The following is a 16375-nucleotide window of genomic DNA, read 5'->3' as shown; positions in this document are numbered from 1 at the left end:
AGTTAGATTCCACAAGAGTAATAAGGTAATTGTTCTTTTTGCAGTTATTTGTCCTCCAGGCAGTCATTTCCAGAATAATGAATGCATTCCCTGCCCTCTTGGCTACTATCAGTATCAGACAGGACGTTCCTCCTGTATCAAGTGTCCTATGGGCAAAACTACCAACTCCTATGGGGCAATCAGCGCTGATCACTGTAAGTTGAACTAATTTTTTCCCTTATCCTTTGTATTCTGGCTTCAAATAACTAACAGATTTTTTTTTCATCTGTAAGATATAATCCCTTCGGCCTACATTCAAAGACCTTCCACAAAGGCAGAACAAACTATCTGGGGTTTTGACCAAAAATGCACAAGAAATGAGTGGCCAGTCTCATCCAGGATGTTGTGGTTCCTTAAGACGTGTTCATTGTCCTCAGGAAATGGTGTCTGGGTGTTCAGTATCAGTGAGAGACATCTTACATCATTCACTTATTGTCATTTTCGCGAACACTGAAATAACCTTGTATTTGTTCAGCTCTTTCCCATATAAATATAAATACTTCTCACAAAGCAACTATCAAAAGGTTCACTAAAGTCAGTGTATTCAGTTTAAATGACTTATTTTTTCATGCAGTTCCATAAAGAAAATCACTTATGAAGCCCAAATTCAGTTTTGTCTGCAGAATTAGCTCATGGATAAAAATAAAAGTGAGTAGTAAGAATGGGTTTATTAGAAGTATTGGTGAGTATAGGGTCTGTTTTGTCCTGTTTCAACCTATTTATTCTACTAGGTGGGATAAAAAAAACCAGGTTTATTGTAATGCACCCTGGCATCAGTTAGCTTTTGTGTGAAATTGTCATTCTTAATTTCTGTATGTTCCCTGTGTAGGTATTGGACTCTTACGCTTAGAAGTTTGCTCCTTAGTTTTCCTTTACTGCAAGTGCCTGCAGATAAACTTGCTCCCTGCCTGGTTTCCACCTTACCTGTGTGCTGTCTCAGTGCCAGCCCTTTCCAGAAGGCCATGATGTACATTTAGTTTGCTTCTTTCTTTCCCTGCTGTCTCCTTACAGAGTCAGAAGAGTTTGCTGAATTAATTGTGTGATGGATCTTGTGCTATTGTTCATAACATTTCACAGATCCATCACAGCAGGCACTGAACAAACCTGTATGAAAATACAGTTCCTTTTCTGTAGTTCTTTGCTTTACTGTACTTGACATAAGTGGAGATTTGATCCATGGCAGAGAATGTTAAAAATGTTTGGAATCTGAGTTACAGTAACAACAAAGCAGTGAGACTACCATGTTTCAGAGCATGAAACACCACGCAAATTATAGATGAATTTTCAGTGAAGTCTGCTGTACTTGAGAGCACTTTTGTCCTACAGCATTGAAACATTGTCTTACTGCATTGACAGGACCAGAGGCAATGGGCACAAACCAAAACACAGCAAGTTCACTCTGAACATCAGGAAACACTTTTTTATTCTGAGGGTGATGAAGCACCGGCACAGGTTGTCTGAGGAAGTCGTGGAGTCTCCAACAGTGGAGATGTTCAAAAACCATCTAGACGTGGTCCTGGACAACCAGCTCTAGGTGGCCCTGCCTGAGCAGGGTGGTTGCACCAGATGACCTCCAAAGGTCCCTTCCAACCAGGACCATTCTGTGAAACCCAGTGACAACATTATCAAAGTACCTTTTTTTGTTTTCTTGTTTACTTGTAACAGGTATCACATACTGTCAAAGAAATGAGCAGGGTCTGCAGTGTGATGAGGACGGCCAGCATAGACCTTCCCAGCAAGACCCTGACACTAAGAAATCCTTCTGCGTCGATAGCTTTGGAACAGCACTGGGCTGGACGGAAACAGACGATGTCCTTACAGACTACCAGTGCCTGGGTAAGTGTCTGAAGAATATTTTGGATGTGTTTTGACCCCACATAAGTGAAACCTTCTTATCAAGAGACTCATCACAGCTTATGGGGGTTCATTTTCACATAGTTGTGGCCTCTGCCTTATGTAACATTGCTCCTTGATTTTGAATTTCTTGACTATATTGGGAAAGTTATTTCTGATAAGAAAGAGGAGCAGTTTTCTTGCACTCTCAGATGGATGACAGCTATTGTTGTATGCTGACCTGCTCTCTGCTTAGAAATCCAAAAGAATAATGAGGGGGCTAATGGAAAAGAAGCAGAACTATTAATTTCTTTGTGAAGTTATCACTCATCAATGTGTTCATGTGAAATAGACTGTGTTTGACAGTGACCTCACAGCCACAGCATAACGTCACCCTCTGGGCTCCTGCTGTACAGTATCTGAATTAGTGAACATATCCTTGCAAGCCAGGGGAACTTACTTCTGCTTGAACACAGTTGTGAAATGCTATTTCTCAAGGATGAATAACTTGAAAAAAAGGTCATCCATCAAACAGTCCCCAAACTGCCTGCAGTAAGGCCTAATTATGCTTCTCAGCCACAAAGCTTTTGCCTTGCCCAAAAATAGTTTTCCAGAAGTTTTTCTTACTCATCATATGATTGGTATAAATTTTAATGGAATATTCAGTTTAGAAACTGATGTCACGGTGTGCTCTGAATTAGACAATGTCTTATGACAGGTGTGATCAGTGGAAGGGGTGTGAAATGAAAGCCCTCATTTGTGAAGAGGTTGCAAAAGTAGCTTCAGTTAAAATAGCTATTATTTTCTCTAGGCATACTCTGAGACTTATCATAGTTTTGAACACAACGTGTTAGTCTCTGTTGCTCTCAGTCATGGAGTAGTTAGGCTGTTTCTCTGGGCAGAGGATTCACAGCAGCTTAATTCTCCTGTTACTTACCTTAAGCCTTCCTGCATGAACATTTCTGACTCTTACCAGGATGGAGCAATTGTAAATATCTTTGCTTATTTTTGTGGATCGTGACAGAAGATTTCACTACAAATAAATATTTATAGGTGTTGGCAATTCAGGGTTTAAAAAAACAACAATATGGACCTGAGAAGTCTGGATGTTTTGGGTTATTTTTAATAATTTACAGGCTGATTTAATTTCACCTTTTTCTTTTAAAGATCATGCTGCATTTCCCGAAAGCATTATATGAAGTGAAACTGATGATCTCTATTTTTATTTTTTCCCCTGCCCCTTCTATTTCCCTTAATTGAATTCAGCATGCAACAAGACAGCAGGGTCTGAAAACTGATCTTGCTTTGACAGGAGGCTGATGATTAGGCTGAGTCAATAACTAACCCAGCTGTTCGGTTTCTGAATCTTCAGATGGAAGAAGACTTCCCCTGTATGAGTGCACAGTAATTCTCTTGTTATATTTTTTAAGCCATGCTTAACATTTATTGCAACAACAGGGATAAGATCTAGAGCTTTACTCTAGTAAAATGTGAGATGGAGAATTTCTGCTATGCACTCAGCCTGTGAAATGCTTGAGTAATTACATTACTGTTGAGAAGAGGGCAGTGTGAGCTAACAAGTTAATGAAAATGAGAGCTGCTAGAATATTTTTAATTGTACCTTTTTTTTTTCACAAAACAGGTTTATGAATGCAATTGTTTAATCTTTCTTATATTAACAAACAAAATTCAAGAATATAAAAGACATCTTTTCTCTTAGTTTTGCAATGTTTTTAGTTTAATATTTCGTTATACTTTCTATCTCTTCCCTACTTTTTTCCCATATTATTGCAGAGAAGATGAAGGGATGGGATGAATCCAGAAATAGGAAAAAAAAAAATCAGAAGAAATTAAAAACATTTTAAAATATATTTTTTTTTATTTTAAATTTTGTGTTAGAAATGAGGGCAGCAATTGCAAACAACACAAAAATATTGCTTCTTTTCAGTTTTATGAAAATATGCAAATTTTGTTTTTAACCAGGCTTGTTGCAAGTTGCAGATGTAGAAGAGATTCACTTTAGTGCAGAATTAAACTAACGCTTATATCTTGGTGTCCTATATTTCTAGGAAGGAAAAAACTTCACCTCTGTTTACATCATCATTCAGCCCCCTCCCCAGCTGAGCTGAAGTGCAACTATTTTTTTGTGCTAAATTCTTGGCTAGCCCTCATGTTTTTTCTGAACAAAAATGATGGTTTTATCAAAAGCACCTGCTGACTCAGCCCTGACAACAGTGGACATTTGCTTCTGATTTAGTCCTGACTGTTTTGCTGTAAGAGTACAAATGGTTGTTTTAAGAACTCATCCCTGACTTTTATTTTGTGGTTTGTCCAGACATCTCAGGGAGAGAGGCCTGGGATCCTCGTGCTGGACCCCTGCACTCATGTGCACAGGGGACAGAAGGGCTCAACCCCCAGTTCTTGCCCATGCAGACATCTCCCTCAGGCTGAGATCAGAGCAGGGCTCCTGCTGCTTAGCTCTTTTAGGTCTAGGCCAGGCATTGGCTGCAACGAGCCAGAGGTCTGCTTTCATTTGGGACACTTAGAGGAGAATTCTTGTCACCAAAGAGGTGATACTAAGTCACCAAGTTCTTCCCTTCTCCTTAACATGCTGTTTTCACTGAAAGATACTGGTATGTCAACATGTGAATACACTGTACCAAAACCACGTTGTACTACAGGTAGTTGCAACCTGAATAGGGTAGTGGTGGTGCCAATGTGTGTCCTCTCACCAAACTATAATCTATTTTGGGGCACAGTCAGGGCCAAATCTTCTGGAGATTAAATTGGATTCCTCACCCCATTTAGTGACCTTTAGGTTTTGCTTCTCTAGATCCCATCAACTTTTCCCAGTTCATGACCAGTGCCACTGTCAGACATCCTTATGCTCAGGTGCAGTGGGTCCAGTTCAGAGAGAGTAAATAAAAGGGTTTGGTAAATAAAACAACAGTCTGGATGTAAAGGTTGAATGAAAGAGTAAAAAAGGAGCATGTAGGACATTCTACCTAGGATATATCCCTGAGCCTGAAGTCAGTGGAGATCAAACTCTTGTGTTCCTGTAAACAAGGGATAAGGCTCCTGGATTTTCTTTCTAACTAAGTTCTGCTGGAGCTAGCTCTTGTGTCAGTGGCTGTTTTACAGGAAGTCTGTGTCCCCGTTGACTCAGTAGTTGATTCAGTGCCATGAACAAGTAATGGGAGATGACCAATCTGCTGTTAGAAGAAAAGTCTCACTTGAATATAAACTCCCAGCCCATTCCTGGCTGTTTTTTAAAAGATCTTGTGACACTTTTTTTTGTAAACCAGAAATTATATCCTCAGTCCAGCTGTCTCCTGTATTATCTGTGGAGTTAGGATACATCATTTAATGAGCAAATCTCTTTCCCTACAGAATTCTTCAATTTTTATTTCTACCTGATGTCTTTGTCTCTCTGCAGCATGGCAACTGATAATAGTACCTGCCTACTTTCTTGTTTTGTTTTTTTGTTTTTTTTTTTTTTTTTAGTGTTAAGAAAATTTGAGAGAATTCCAGCCTCCAGACTGATTTATGGGTCAGAAGAAGCTCAAATTCTTCAGTCTAAGTCATTTGGAGGAGATCTGCAAAGTCCAGCTTTTCAGTGTGTTTCAGGTGAGGAAAACTCTCAGAAAATCTGTAGAGACAACACTAACCATCATGGAAAGCAAGAATCTTTTTACATGGTTAGCTAATAGTTAAGTATCTAGATGAACTATATATTTTTCTGTTCAGCACCAATTTACAACAAGATATTTACAACTTTTGGTAACCTTGGTTCAGGGAAGAGATTTGACTTCCAGAAAGAAGTCTTCTGACTTGCATTCCACTTCAGACAAGTCATCTGACTTTAAAGCCAGTTGATCTAGTTTGCAATACAGATGAGAGCTAAGATTCAGACCAGGAAACATTCATCAGACTTTTCAGATGTGCAGACAAAAGAAGGATAACATGTTCAGGACATGTGAAAACCAAGCTTTCACCTCTTCCCAAATTGCCCGATTGGCACATAAAAAAGGAAGAATCATCCTTGCTTACATCAGAATGATATTATAAGGAGTGCAGAGATATTCCTCTGCTGAGCCTTACAGTGTATATACTATATTACATCTGGTTACGTCACGTTTGCTGGTCTATATTGGTACAAAGTCATCTAAAACTAAGGGGAATCACTGCACTGCTTTCAGGGTGTTTTGAATCAGTCTCACTTTCTGTCTCCTATTGCTCAGACTGTGAAGAGAGGTAGAGAAATTACATTCAGAATAAAAGAAATCCTGGCAGTAATGACACAGGTGGCCTGTTTGTAGGGCTAACATCACAGAAGGCCGACAAAGTCATTGGCTTTGTGTCACATACCGTGGTCTAGCTGGAGCAGTCATCTCTCATGCTAAAACATGAATATGTGAAGCCTCATATGTGTTACTGGAATGGTTTTCTGGCACCAGATCATCCCCTAGCTGTATACTGTAAGGTTTCTTGCACCTTCCTCTGAAACTGGAGATCTTCAAAAGCAAGATGAGCCGAAAGAATCATAGGAATGAACTTAGGGAGGAAAAGATGCCCCTTTGACAAGCAACCTGCTCCAGTGCACATAGCCTGTATTTTCATTATAAGTTACATCCGCTGTCAAATGGCAGCACTACTACAAAATATTACTGCAGGGTTGTTCACTGAAGGGTAAGGGTTAATCTTTCCCTCTTTATCTCTCTGTAAAGTCAGATAGTTTAGCTAACATTTCTGATGATGTTTTGATCTAAACTGGTAGATTTTATACTAAAAGCAATTGGAAACAATTTTACCTCCCGTTATAGGAGCAGAGCTGTTGGAGCAAGTTAGTGGCGAGTGTGTGAGGGCAGAAGGATCTTCAGCCACTCCTAAATCTGGAGAGGGGTGGCTGTTTGCTCCATTACACTGGCCAGGTGATTGCTGCAGAGGTGGCCAGAAGGACTGAAAAATTTGATGTTTCCCTCCTTCCTTTCACTCTGATATTTGTCACAACCTGTTTGCCATGAGGTCACTGTATCAGGCAGATGTGATATGCTGGCAAAATTGTTTATGGGAGTCCTCCCTTCCTGCCTCAGGAAAAATTATCCATCAGACATTAAATATTTTGGTGAGTGATTAGACCTAACTCCTCTGTATCATCAGATGATGAGCAACTTTTTGCATTAATTTAAGTCAATTTAAGAACCTAACTGTCTACTCAAATACTTTAATACTAAAATTCATCTGGCTAATGAAATTCATGTACTTGCAGTCTCATAGACATATAAAAAACTAGGCAAATGGCAGTAACCAGTGGAATTTGTAGCAGAAATTTTGCATATGAAATGTTAGGAAACCTAAGGTTTCTTTCCTGCTTTTCAGGCTGTGAGAGGGAAGACGCATGTGGTTTTGCAACTGTAACTCCTGCTGGTGCTGGAATTATACTCTGTGAATTATACAGTGCTGCTGAAGTCAACTTCAATTGCACCACCTCTGGATTGGTAAAAATAATTATATTTAAAATTACGTGTTTGTCATAATACTGTACATTCAATATAAATAGATGTCATCACAGAAGAAAGGCAGGCTGTTACCTGACTCCTTGGACACTGCTGTTCACTATGGCAGTAATAAATTCCTGCAAGTTGGTGAAGAAGCTACACCCAGATGTTTCCAAATGTGGCATCTGAAAGCCTCAGTGTTTGGTTAAAACATCACACAGCAGTTTTGCTCCTAAACTATGCTGAGTTCCTGCAGATAGGAAATCAGGTTAATCTGGATAATCCAAACTAGCATTATCCAGGTTGGTAACCTGAAATAGTCGTCATTTCACAGTCCCGTTCTCTAGTCCAAAGTTTGAATTATGTGCTCTTTTAGCACTGTAACATCTTCCTATTCACTAGTTTTAAACACAACAATGTGGCATTGAGGAGTCAAGATCTCAGCTTGATAGAGTAAAGAATGTCCACACTGGGCCACGTGGAGCTGTGGTAGTTATAAACTGTGCGTGCTAAATCCTCCCCGTGAGTTTCTGAATAAGGAAAATGTGTTTTAGGAGAGGAAATCAATTAGGTTGTATTTATTGTGCATGCTTGTTTTCTCTCTCAGGTGCAAGGTGTTTTGGGGAACCCCACTGCCATGAGCATTGATCATCTCAGCTGCCTGGTTCACGTCAAGAATCCAGATGGAGATGCGGTGATGGTCTTTTTGAAGAGAGGTATCAGATGCAAATCACTCATCTAATGTTACACTGCTGTGACCACACTTGTAGTTACTTCTATATACAATCATGACTAAATGTGGGGACCATCTTTGTTTAAGAAGACACAATACTTTTCAGAGCTTAACATTTGGTCATAGCCCAGAAACCTCAGCAAATATCCCTTTATGTCTTGTTCCCTAGAAATTAGGAATACAGCTTTTGTAAGCCATTTGATGGCTTTTTCCATCTGATAGCCCCACAAAAACTCATATTCTATCTAATGTACTATTCTACTCTGGTCTGGTCTGTTGTACTATGATTTTTCTTTATTAAACAGTTTGTTATTTGAATATATAAGGCATGATTGATGGCCAGCTTGTACATAATTTAACAGTTTACATTAATTTTGTTTGTGAATTGGCCTATTAATGTATCAGCCAAGAAATAACCTGCTCTCCAGTGAATCCCAAAGTGATTCATCTGAACTAAGGAATATACATCATACCTTTATTTTGGCCTAAGTGTTATTGATACAACTGCATAACTGCATGTCCCATCCAGTGTGTGTCCAACTTTAAGCCTCATGCCAAATCTGAAACAAGACAACCAATTCCAGAATTCTGCAGGGTTTCAATCAAAACTCTCTGCTGTCACTGTTTTCTTTTTACTTCTATCCAAACCTCTAAGTCACTGTTTATTAATAAGAATAAAAATAAAGACCTAAGTTTCGCCTGAAGAAAGACAAGTCCCCCGATCTTGTTGCAATAAGCATAATCTTGTTGATACCAGATCTACTCTAGATTTCTGTTGATACTGTTAATTAGATCCAGGATTATATGAATCATGTCCTCTTACATAATATGTCTAGTCAGCAGAAGCCTTAATTGCAGTTATGCTGGCCAAATTACACATTTTACATTTTAATAAATTGTTTCATTTATACCTGGGAGTTATTAATGTAGTGCTTGAAAGTGGAATGTTACAAACCTTACTGTGTACATCCATTTAGGAGCCCTTTGCTCGTATAGCAGACTGTTTTTCCTGCCCTGGCAGTACATTCTGACCAACTATCCAGGTATAATGGCACCAAAGCACTTGATGATCTTATCTTGCATCTGAAATTCAAAGTCCAGAAAAGGACTTTTAAGGCTGAGTTTTTACCATAAAACTTTCAACCAGCTTCAGTCTGCAGACAATCGAAAAGCATCCTGTCTCCTCTTGAGCTCTTTTGAATATTTTTTTTCTTGCTCTGTCTACCCAGAACAGGAATTTAACTCATCTGGACTCAAGACCTTTGAAAGGACCAGTTTTCAGAATGTGCTTTCTGGCGTATATCACTCCGTGGTGCTCTCAGAAGCTACTGCATCTCTGACTGACGTTCAGCTCTTCTGTCGGCAGACTTGCAGCAGGGACTCTTGTTGTGATGGCTTCATTTTGAGTCAGATATTGCTTGATGGAGGTATTGTCTAACAGCAAAACATAAAATTCTGCAGTAGAAAACTAACACTAACTGAATAGAGCTATTTTTTGGACACAGTATACCTACCTCTACATCATGCCAGTGTCAACAGCCTGCATCTACGTCACTGATATTTTTTGGTGTAGGCAGAATTTAAGTAATGCTGAATTGGCCTGGAGCAATAGAAATAAAGACCTGAGGTAGTAAGATGCTCTGGAGAGAAATGGACGTTTTGAAAGGATAATTCTTTTGTCCTGCTTTAGACATCTGCATCCAAATGAGATAAATCATTCTGAAAATGCCTCTCTCCTAATGCAGTTCGGTTGCCTTCCAGGTGATGGGGGAATTAAGATGGGGCCTCCAGGCAGAGTCCTTGTAATGCAAATGTAAATCAGCTCCCTTTTTGGAGCTGGAAAACAAGATGCTAAACAGAGAATTACGTTATGTTATTGCATGCAGAAATCTTCTAAATCTGGTTGTCTAGCTAGGAGAGCAAGTGGGAATGTGATCGACAGAGTCTGGCAGAGGTGGGACTTAGGCAGAGCCCAGACTTCTGCCAGCAAATTTAAACACTTAATGTCAGTGCTTGCTTTTTGTAATTTCTGTTTGAGTTCACATGGGATCAATTTTCCCATTGGAGGTTCATTTCCTATAGAAAAAATGAAGTTCTAATTCAGATGTCTCAAATTTTTAAAGACAGGCTCTTACAAATTCAGGCATGCAGTCCTGACTGGTGTGTTCTCCAGTTTGGAGTGGAAACTGATACTGGATTTGAGAAAATGGTCTCTGTGGAAGTTGTAAAGCAAATGTTTCAAAAAAATTATTTTCTGTTCTGGCATCTCATAGTTTTTTTGCATCAAAATATTCTAGGTGATCTTTTCCATTCTCTATATTTTTACCATCATTTTTTGTGTTCTTCATACTTTTGAACATAGAAGAGGGTGTGAAGAAGGTGACTGTTGTAGAGCTCTTTGTTTAGTTGGGGTGACCTATTTGGATCAATACTACAGGTAAATGCATTACTTAGACTAGCATTTTGTTTTAAAAAAAATAATAAAAAAGAAGAAAAAAGTAGCATATTCAATATCTCATATACCCGGTCCATAAAAACAAATCAGAGAGGGCATTGTAAAACCATAGAAATGCCTGAGCTGTGACAGCAAGTACAAAGCAAGAGCTGGATATTGTCTAGATGCTATGGTAACAGACTGATGCCAGAACACCTGGCCTGAAACATGCTGGTCCCCCCGACTCACATCGTGATTCTGGGGGAGACTCAGGCCTGGGCTGACTGAAATTGGGCACCAACCCAGGAATCCATTGCAATAAAATATAAGTGCTTTCTTGGTTCAGAGCCTGGGATTGTAAGACCGCCAAAGGATTGAATGTGTCTCCGTGATGCTGTAAAATGCTGAGAACACTGTTGGGTATTATCAGATAATAGTAATATTTTACTAGATGGTAACAATATGTGCTTGAAATCTCTGAAAAGCAGGCTACAAATGCTTAGTTTAGGTATGAATAGGTAATCTTAGTACTCCAATTTGAATGTATGGCTCTGATTTTATTCTTATATTTTTTCTTTTTTTTTTCTTTTTTTTTTTGGTATAAATACTAAATGGTATCTATCTCAGTGACACAGATTAAATTGACATTTAGAGGAAGTATTGTGATACTTGGGTGAAAAGCTCTATGTAGGTGCAAAGCATTATTGGAGTGATGCAACTCTCTCTTTGCCTGAACCTAGGTACCATTTTGTGCAGTTTTATGAGCTACCCAGATGTGCTGATCTGCAATACAAATGGCTGGAGTCCAACACCAGCATCTGTCATAGATGGGATATGTAAAGGTGTGAGCTATGATGAAAAAGAGATGTTTTCCTTCACCCTGGGAGGACAAGTGTTCAATGGAAGTATGTCAATGAATTATCTCAATTTACATTACTTTTCTTTAATTCTTGTATAGACTCTGCCTTTTTTACCTGCCTGCTCTTGTATTTCAGTGATTTTTTCTGAAGGAAATCCATATCTGTACTATCACAGGAAAATAAGAACTCTCTAATTGGATGCATTGTTAGATAGATGGACCTCACACGTTTTACTGTGTGAACATTAATGAATGTCAAGAATGTGTTTAGTATGTAACCCTGTAATATTTCCAGTATTTAATTCAGGAAGATTCAAGTCAATAATCTGAAAGAAAGGTAAAGTCTGGAGCAAAGACAAAAACAGAGATGCCCAGACCTCCACAGAAAAAACAATAATGGACGGTATAGTAAATCTTTGGCACCTGGACCCAGACTAGTACCAGGACACAAGGGACCTTTCTTCCTTAGGGTCTTGTATTATAAATAAGGAGATGCATAGTCTAGCGATGTGTCTTTAATGTAATTTCCGAGCATTTCAATACAACCTGTTTAATTTGAGCAGCTATTCTAACAGACTTTTTTTTTTAATAGCTTCTAAATTGGTAGAAGAAGCAGAAAGAAATTTTATTACCTCTCAGCAAATTTACCTGTGGAGAGGTGAGTTAACTAACAGAAGTTGTTATAAAAGCTTATGATGAACTGTAGGTAGTGGCATTTGTGTGTTATAGAGTGGAAGTGTCATTCTCACTTTTTTTATACTGTCCAAATTGAGATACTACTCAAAAATCTTTTCTGGCAGTGGTGGCTATAATCTGGAGTTATTCTGCTACTGTCAGTTTCAAGACATTTGGGTAAATTCCTGTGTCTGAGAATATACTTCATAACTTTTAATACCTGTGAAAATGGTATTATGGAGACTCTTGTATTTGTCCCATCAGTGTCCAGGTACCATAATAATTTGGCGTTTTATACATAACCAGATTGGTTATTTTTATTAGCATTATAACCCTGCATGTGTTATTTTTGTAAGTCTACTTTCTGAGTGTTGAAATGTACATAGCAGGACCTGCATAAATTATTTGTGATACTACATTATAAATGCACATGGCCACCAGAGCACTGATGCTGAATGCACAGTGATTGTGGACATGGCATTTGCTTCTATCCTCCAAACAGTGCATTTTGCTTTAGGTTTTTTCCCCAGAGTTATATGGAGATAATTTTGCTCATTTTTTGATTCAACAGTTAGTGAACTACCTGAGGAGTTTTCCTGAATGGTACACTTGAAAATATTTGTTAAATTTTGGAAACTATGGATGATCTTGTCTTGTGGAAGAAAGTTAAAGTGAATTACTGTGTTCTTTATTTCCCGTTGCATTCCAGGCTCGGATATGGTAACGCGGACTAAAACCTCTGCGTGCGATGCTACTGACTTGAAGACAGAGAATGATCTAATGTTATCAGGTATTATACTAAGGGCAGACAGAGAAGGCAGCAGAAGATAGCAGAAGTGGAGAATTTAACCAGAAAATATCTTATATTGCCATATATGTATGATCTATATATATAATATTGTGAAATCCAGAGAATTCCTCTTAGGTAGAAAGTCTGATACAGGTTTTGAGAAAGATGTTAAAAATGTTAGCCTCCTGTCTTTATGGTTTTTACCTTCCCAGGCCAGGCTGGGTATATGTTAAAAAGTTCTGGGAAAGCTTGTTCTTTCAGACTTACTGAACTATAAATACTTAGGAAATATTATCTGGCTAGGAAAAGATTTTACATAAACCCAGGAATCAAATCCTTATCCTGTGTACCTGGGCATAGTTACTGCTACTGACAATATGACTGCAAATAATGAAATTCAGGATGAAGCTGCAGTCACAAGTATTTCTTCTATGCATGATGAAAGTGAGGGACCTGTGAAGTACTCTAGCTCTTTTTTTTTTTTTTTATTCCAGGGTCTGCTCTTCACTATACTAACTCATGTATATATCCAAAATCATTTGTGTTAAGTTACTACAGTTCATGTGGGCCTTTAACATCATAATCCTAAGACAAAGAGAGCAGTAGAGCCTGTTGAGAACACTTTGGTTCATCTCTGATGAACTGTAATTTTTGCTGAGAAGTCTTGATGACTACCTGAGCATGTGACTTCATACATGTAATACCCTAACATGAAGTGAATTGCCAATGTTTCTTATGTAATCTGAAAGGAAGTTAAACTAAAATGCCCATTTAAACTAAAATGGGCATTTACTTAGTGGTGCTGATATACATTTAGTGGTATTTTAAAGTCTGGACTTAAAAATGAGAAAAAACTGTACTTAATACATTGGGTGACATTCTCTTGCATTCACCTGCCAAGGCATGAATGCAAGCCTCAGGGTTCTCCATTTACCTTGCTGCAGATGGTGATATCATTAAAACCTGAAGTTATGCAAGGAATGCAGTTTCTCCCTCCATCCTTTAGTCTTAGTCATTACATGAACTGTTTCAAGAGAAACTGAAAGCTGAAGTTAAGTCTTGAGAGGTAACAAGACTCATAGGTCATCTTTTTTAAAATGTTATGGATACATCTGGGAAAATGTCTACAGAGCTTTTATTACTTGATGATCATCCTTAAAGCACATGGTAACATATCTTTTCTATTTTCTGATAGAAAATTCAAAGCTATTGTGCATTCCCAGCATGTCAGTAGGTGCTTCAGCATTTCATCTGCAATCATCAGCACGTCTTTACTTTCCTATTTTCATTTTTGTCTGTCTGTTTCAGTGCATGTAAGATTAAAAAAACAGAATCTCTCACAATGTTGGAGTAACTGGGGATGAGACTTGTTCATGGCATTTGATAAACAAAAAGATATTTATGAAGAAACTTATAAGAGATCAGTGAAGAGTGTCCATCTCTTTCAATGTTGGACCCTTATTTAAAGGGATTAATTTGAAAACAGCCTGAAATAGCTGTGATTGATTGTTGTAGAGGAAGCTCAGGAGATATAAAGCATTGTATGAACATCTAAAGATCACAGGCAGAAAGAAGTTATTGTGGTCTATGGGAGCATAAACTAGAAGAAATAAGGTTAAATGACTGAAATAGGTATTAAGTTTGCTAGTAAAACATTTAACACTGAGAGGTGTAAAAGATTCTCAAGGGAATATAAAGAAACTGCTGTATTTTGGATTAATAAATCTGGATTGATTAAGGTATAAGCATCCTCTGAGGCACCATACTTCACTGTTAGGATGATGTGTTGCATGGCATAGTAGAGAGAACTTCTTATTTCTAGAAGCTGTGATTTAAATCTAGTTTTTAGGTGGTAGAAATAGTCTGACAATGCTACATTGTACAGCGCAGCTTGACAAGGAAGCACTGCCTACACAAGCATAAATAACCGTGGGTAGACAATTCTGTTATTAAAAGCAGCCTTCGGTGAATGTTAGCCCTATGAAATGCTTGCAGCTGTTTTACCATGAAAGGAAGAATTTTATGCATAAATAAATTTAATTTATCATAGTTATTTTTTTTTTGTGGGTTTGAGCAGTTTGTTTATTTGTTTGTTTGTTTGAATATCAGATTCCACAAAGGATCTTTTCTACCTAATGGACACCAGCCGGATACAAAGTGACCAGAACTATTCTCTCCCTTACCAGCAGTATTGGATCTTCCGGCACAAGTACTCAGCAGAGGAAGCTGTGCTTTGGTGTCTCACACGTAAGACTTCTAGGGGTCTGTTATTCTGTAGGCAATAATAATTAATTAAAATATTCTAATAGTTATTATAATAATGATGAATGGAAACTCTGCATTTAGAAATTTTGGGGGGAAAACTCATAAAATTTTCATGGAGGTTGCTAGTGGGGCCACCTGTTTCTTCCTTACAATCTTTGTCCACTGTGGCAGAAACGATACCCATCATTCATCATCAAAATATGGGGAATATATCTTCCCAAATTATCTGTGGTGTAGCTCCTCTTCTGTGCTCCCCAGGTAAACCTGAACTTCAGTGTCACTAGAAACAGAATCCATCCTTGTTTCTCTTGCACAGTAGTAGAATAATATTGACATTCTCACTTTTAGTTGTTTGCTGATGTGTAGCTTTAGGTGCACTGAAGTCATGAAGGAGAATAGAGAGGGGAAGAAACCCTCGAGTGTGTATGTAACTCTTAGTGACTTTTCTTCCTAGGTTGTGCACAAGAAGATGAGTTTTGTCAAATGGCAGATCTTCAGAATGCCACAGACATATACTTTGTGTGCACCCTCTATCCAGAGGCACAGATTTGTGATGGCAGCATAGACCAAATACCAGAAAACTGTCGAACTGTGCTACCCCAAGAACCACAGACAGTGTATCGTAAAATAGGCAAGTTTTGGGATTTGGATGTATAGTGTGTGCTCTAACCCTGATAATGCAAGCTGGTGTTTTTGCTCTTGACTCTGAGATAAAAAGTCTGAATGTACGAATGAGTCCTGTGATCTGATGAGGCAAGGGAAAGTCAGGCTGTTCAGGGTATGGTTTTTCATTTTCAGTTCAGAATGGAGAGATATTAACCATGAGTTCCACTCTCCACTTCAATTATTCCCAATTCAGAGAGGCCAAGGGTAGCTCAAATAATTTGTATACCATATCTTAGATCCTTTTATAATGTGGGTGAAATGGGAATGCCACTGAGAAATTCCTTGAAAATTCCATCATTGTTAAGCAATGCAAAAAGTGAAAGTTGTTGGATGTAATATTTTATTATTTTATTTTATTTTATTTTATTTTATTTTATTTTATTTTATTTATTTTATTTTATTTTATTTTATTTTATTTTATTTTATTTTATTTTATTTTATTTTATTTTATTTTATTTTATTTTATTTTATTTTATTTTATTTTATTTTTTAGCAAATCCAGAATTATAGTTATACAGATTTTAACCTCTGCTCTTTGAATGGTTTGGCAGTTCAATGATTTTCTCATAGGGCTCATGTGTGG

The 16375-nt window shown here is 37.9% G+C and overlaps 1 protein-coding gene across 1 annotated transcript in view; it reads left to right on the top strand.

The window, feature by feature from the left end:
• TG (thyroglobulin) overlaps positions 1–16375 on the top strand; it is a 154730-nt gene that overhangs the window by 40269 nt on the left and 98086 nt on the right. Inside the window, exons 21-31 of the mRNA XM_042786183.1 lie at positions 45–194; positions 1705–1875; positions 5377–5499; positions 7252–7370; positions 7978–8086; positions 9333–9530; positions 11278–11442; positions 11989–12054; positions 12781–12861; positions 14971–15108; positions 15581–15757. Of these exons, the coding sequence (XP_042642117.1) occupies positions 45–194; positions 1705–1875; positions 5377–5499; positions 7252–7370; positions 7978–8086; positions 9333–9530; positions 11278–11442; positions 11989–12054; positions 12781–12861; positions 14971–15108; positions 15581–15757 (1497 nt within the window). The remainder of the gene's footprint in view (positions 1–44; positions 195–1704; positions 1876–5376; positions 5500–7251; positions 7371–7977; positions 8087–9332; positions 9531–11277; positions 11443–11988; positions 12055–12780; positions 12862–14970; positions 15109–15580; positions 15758–16375) is intronic.

Source organism: Tyto alba, unplaced genomic scaffold (assembly GCF_018691265.1).
Source record: "Tyto alba isolate M040663 unplaced genomic scaffold, T.alba_DEE_v4.0 Super-Scaffold_9, whole genome shotgun sequence".
NCBI lineage: Eukaryota > Metazoa > Chordata > Aves > Strigiformes > Tytonidae > Tyto > Tyto alba.
Note: the sequence above shows the minus strand (reverse complement) of the source record. Positions and strands in the feature narration are given on the sequence as shown.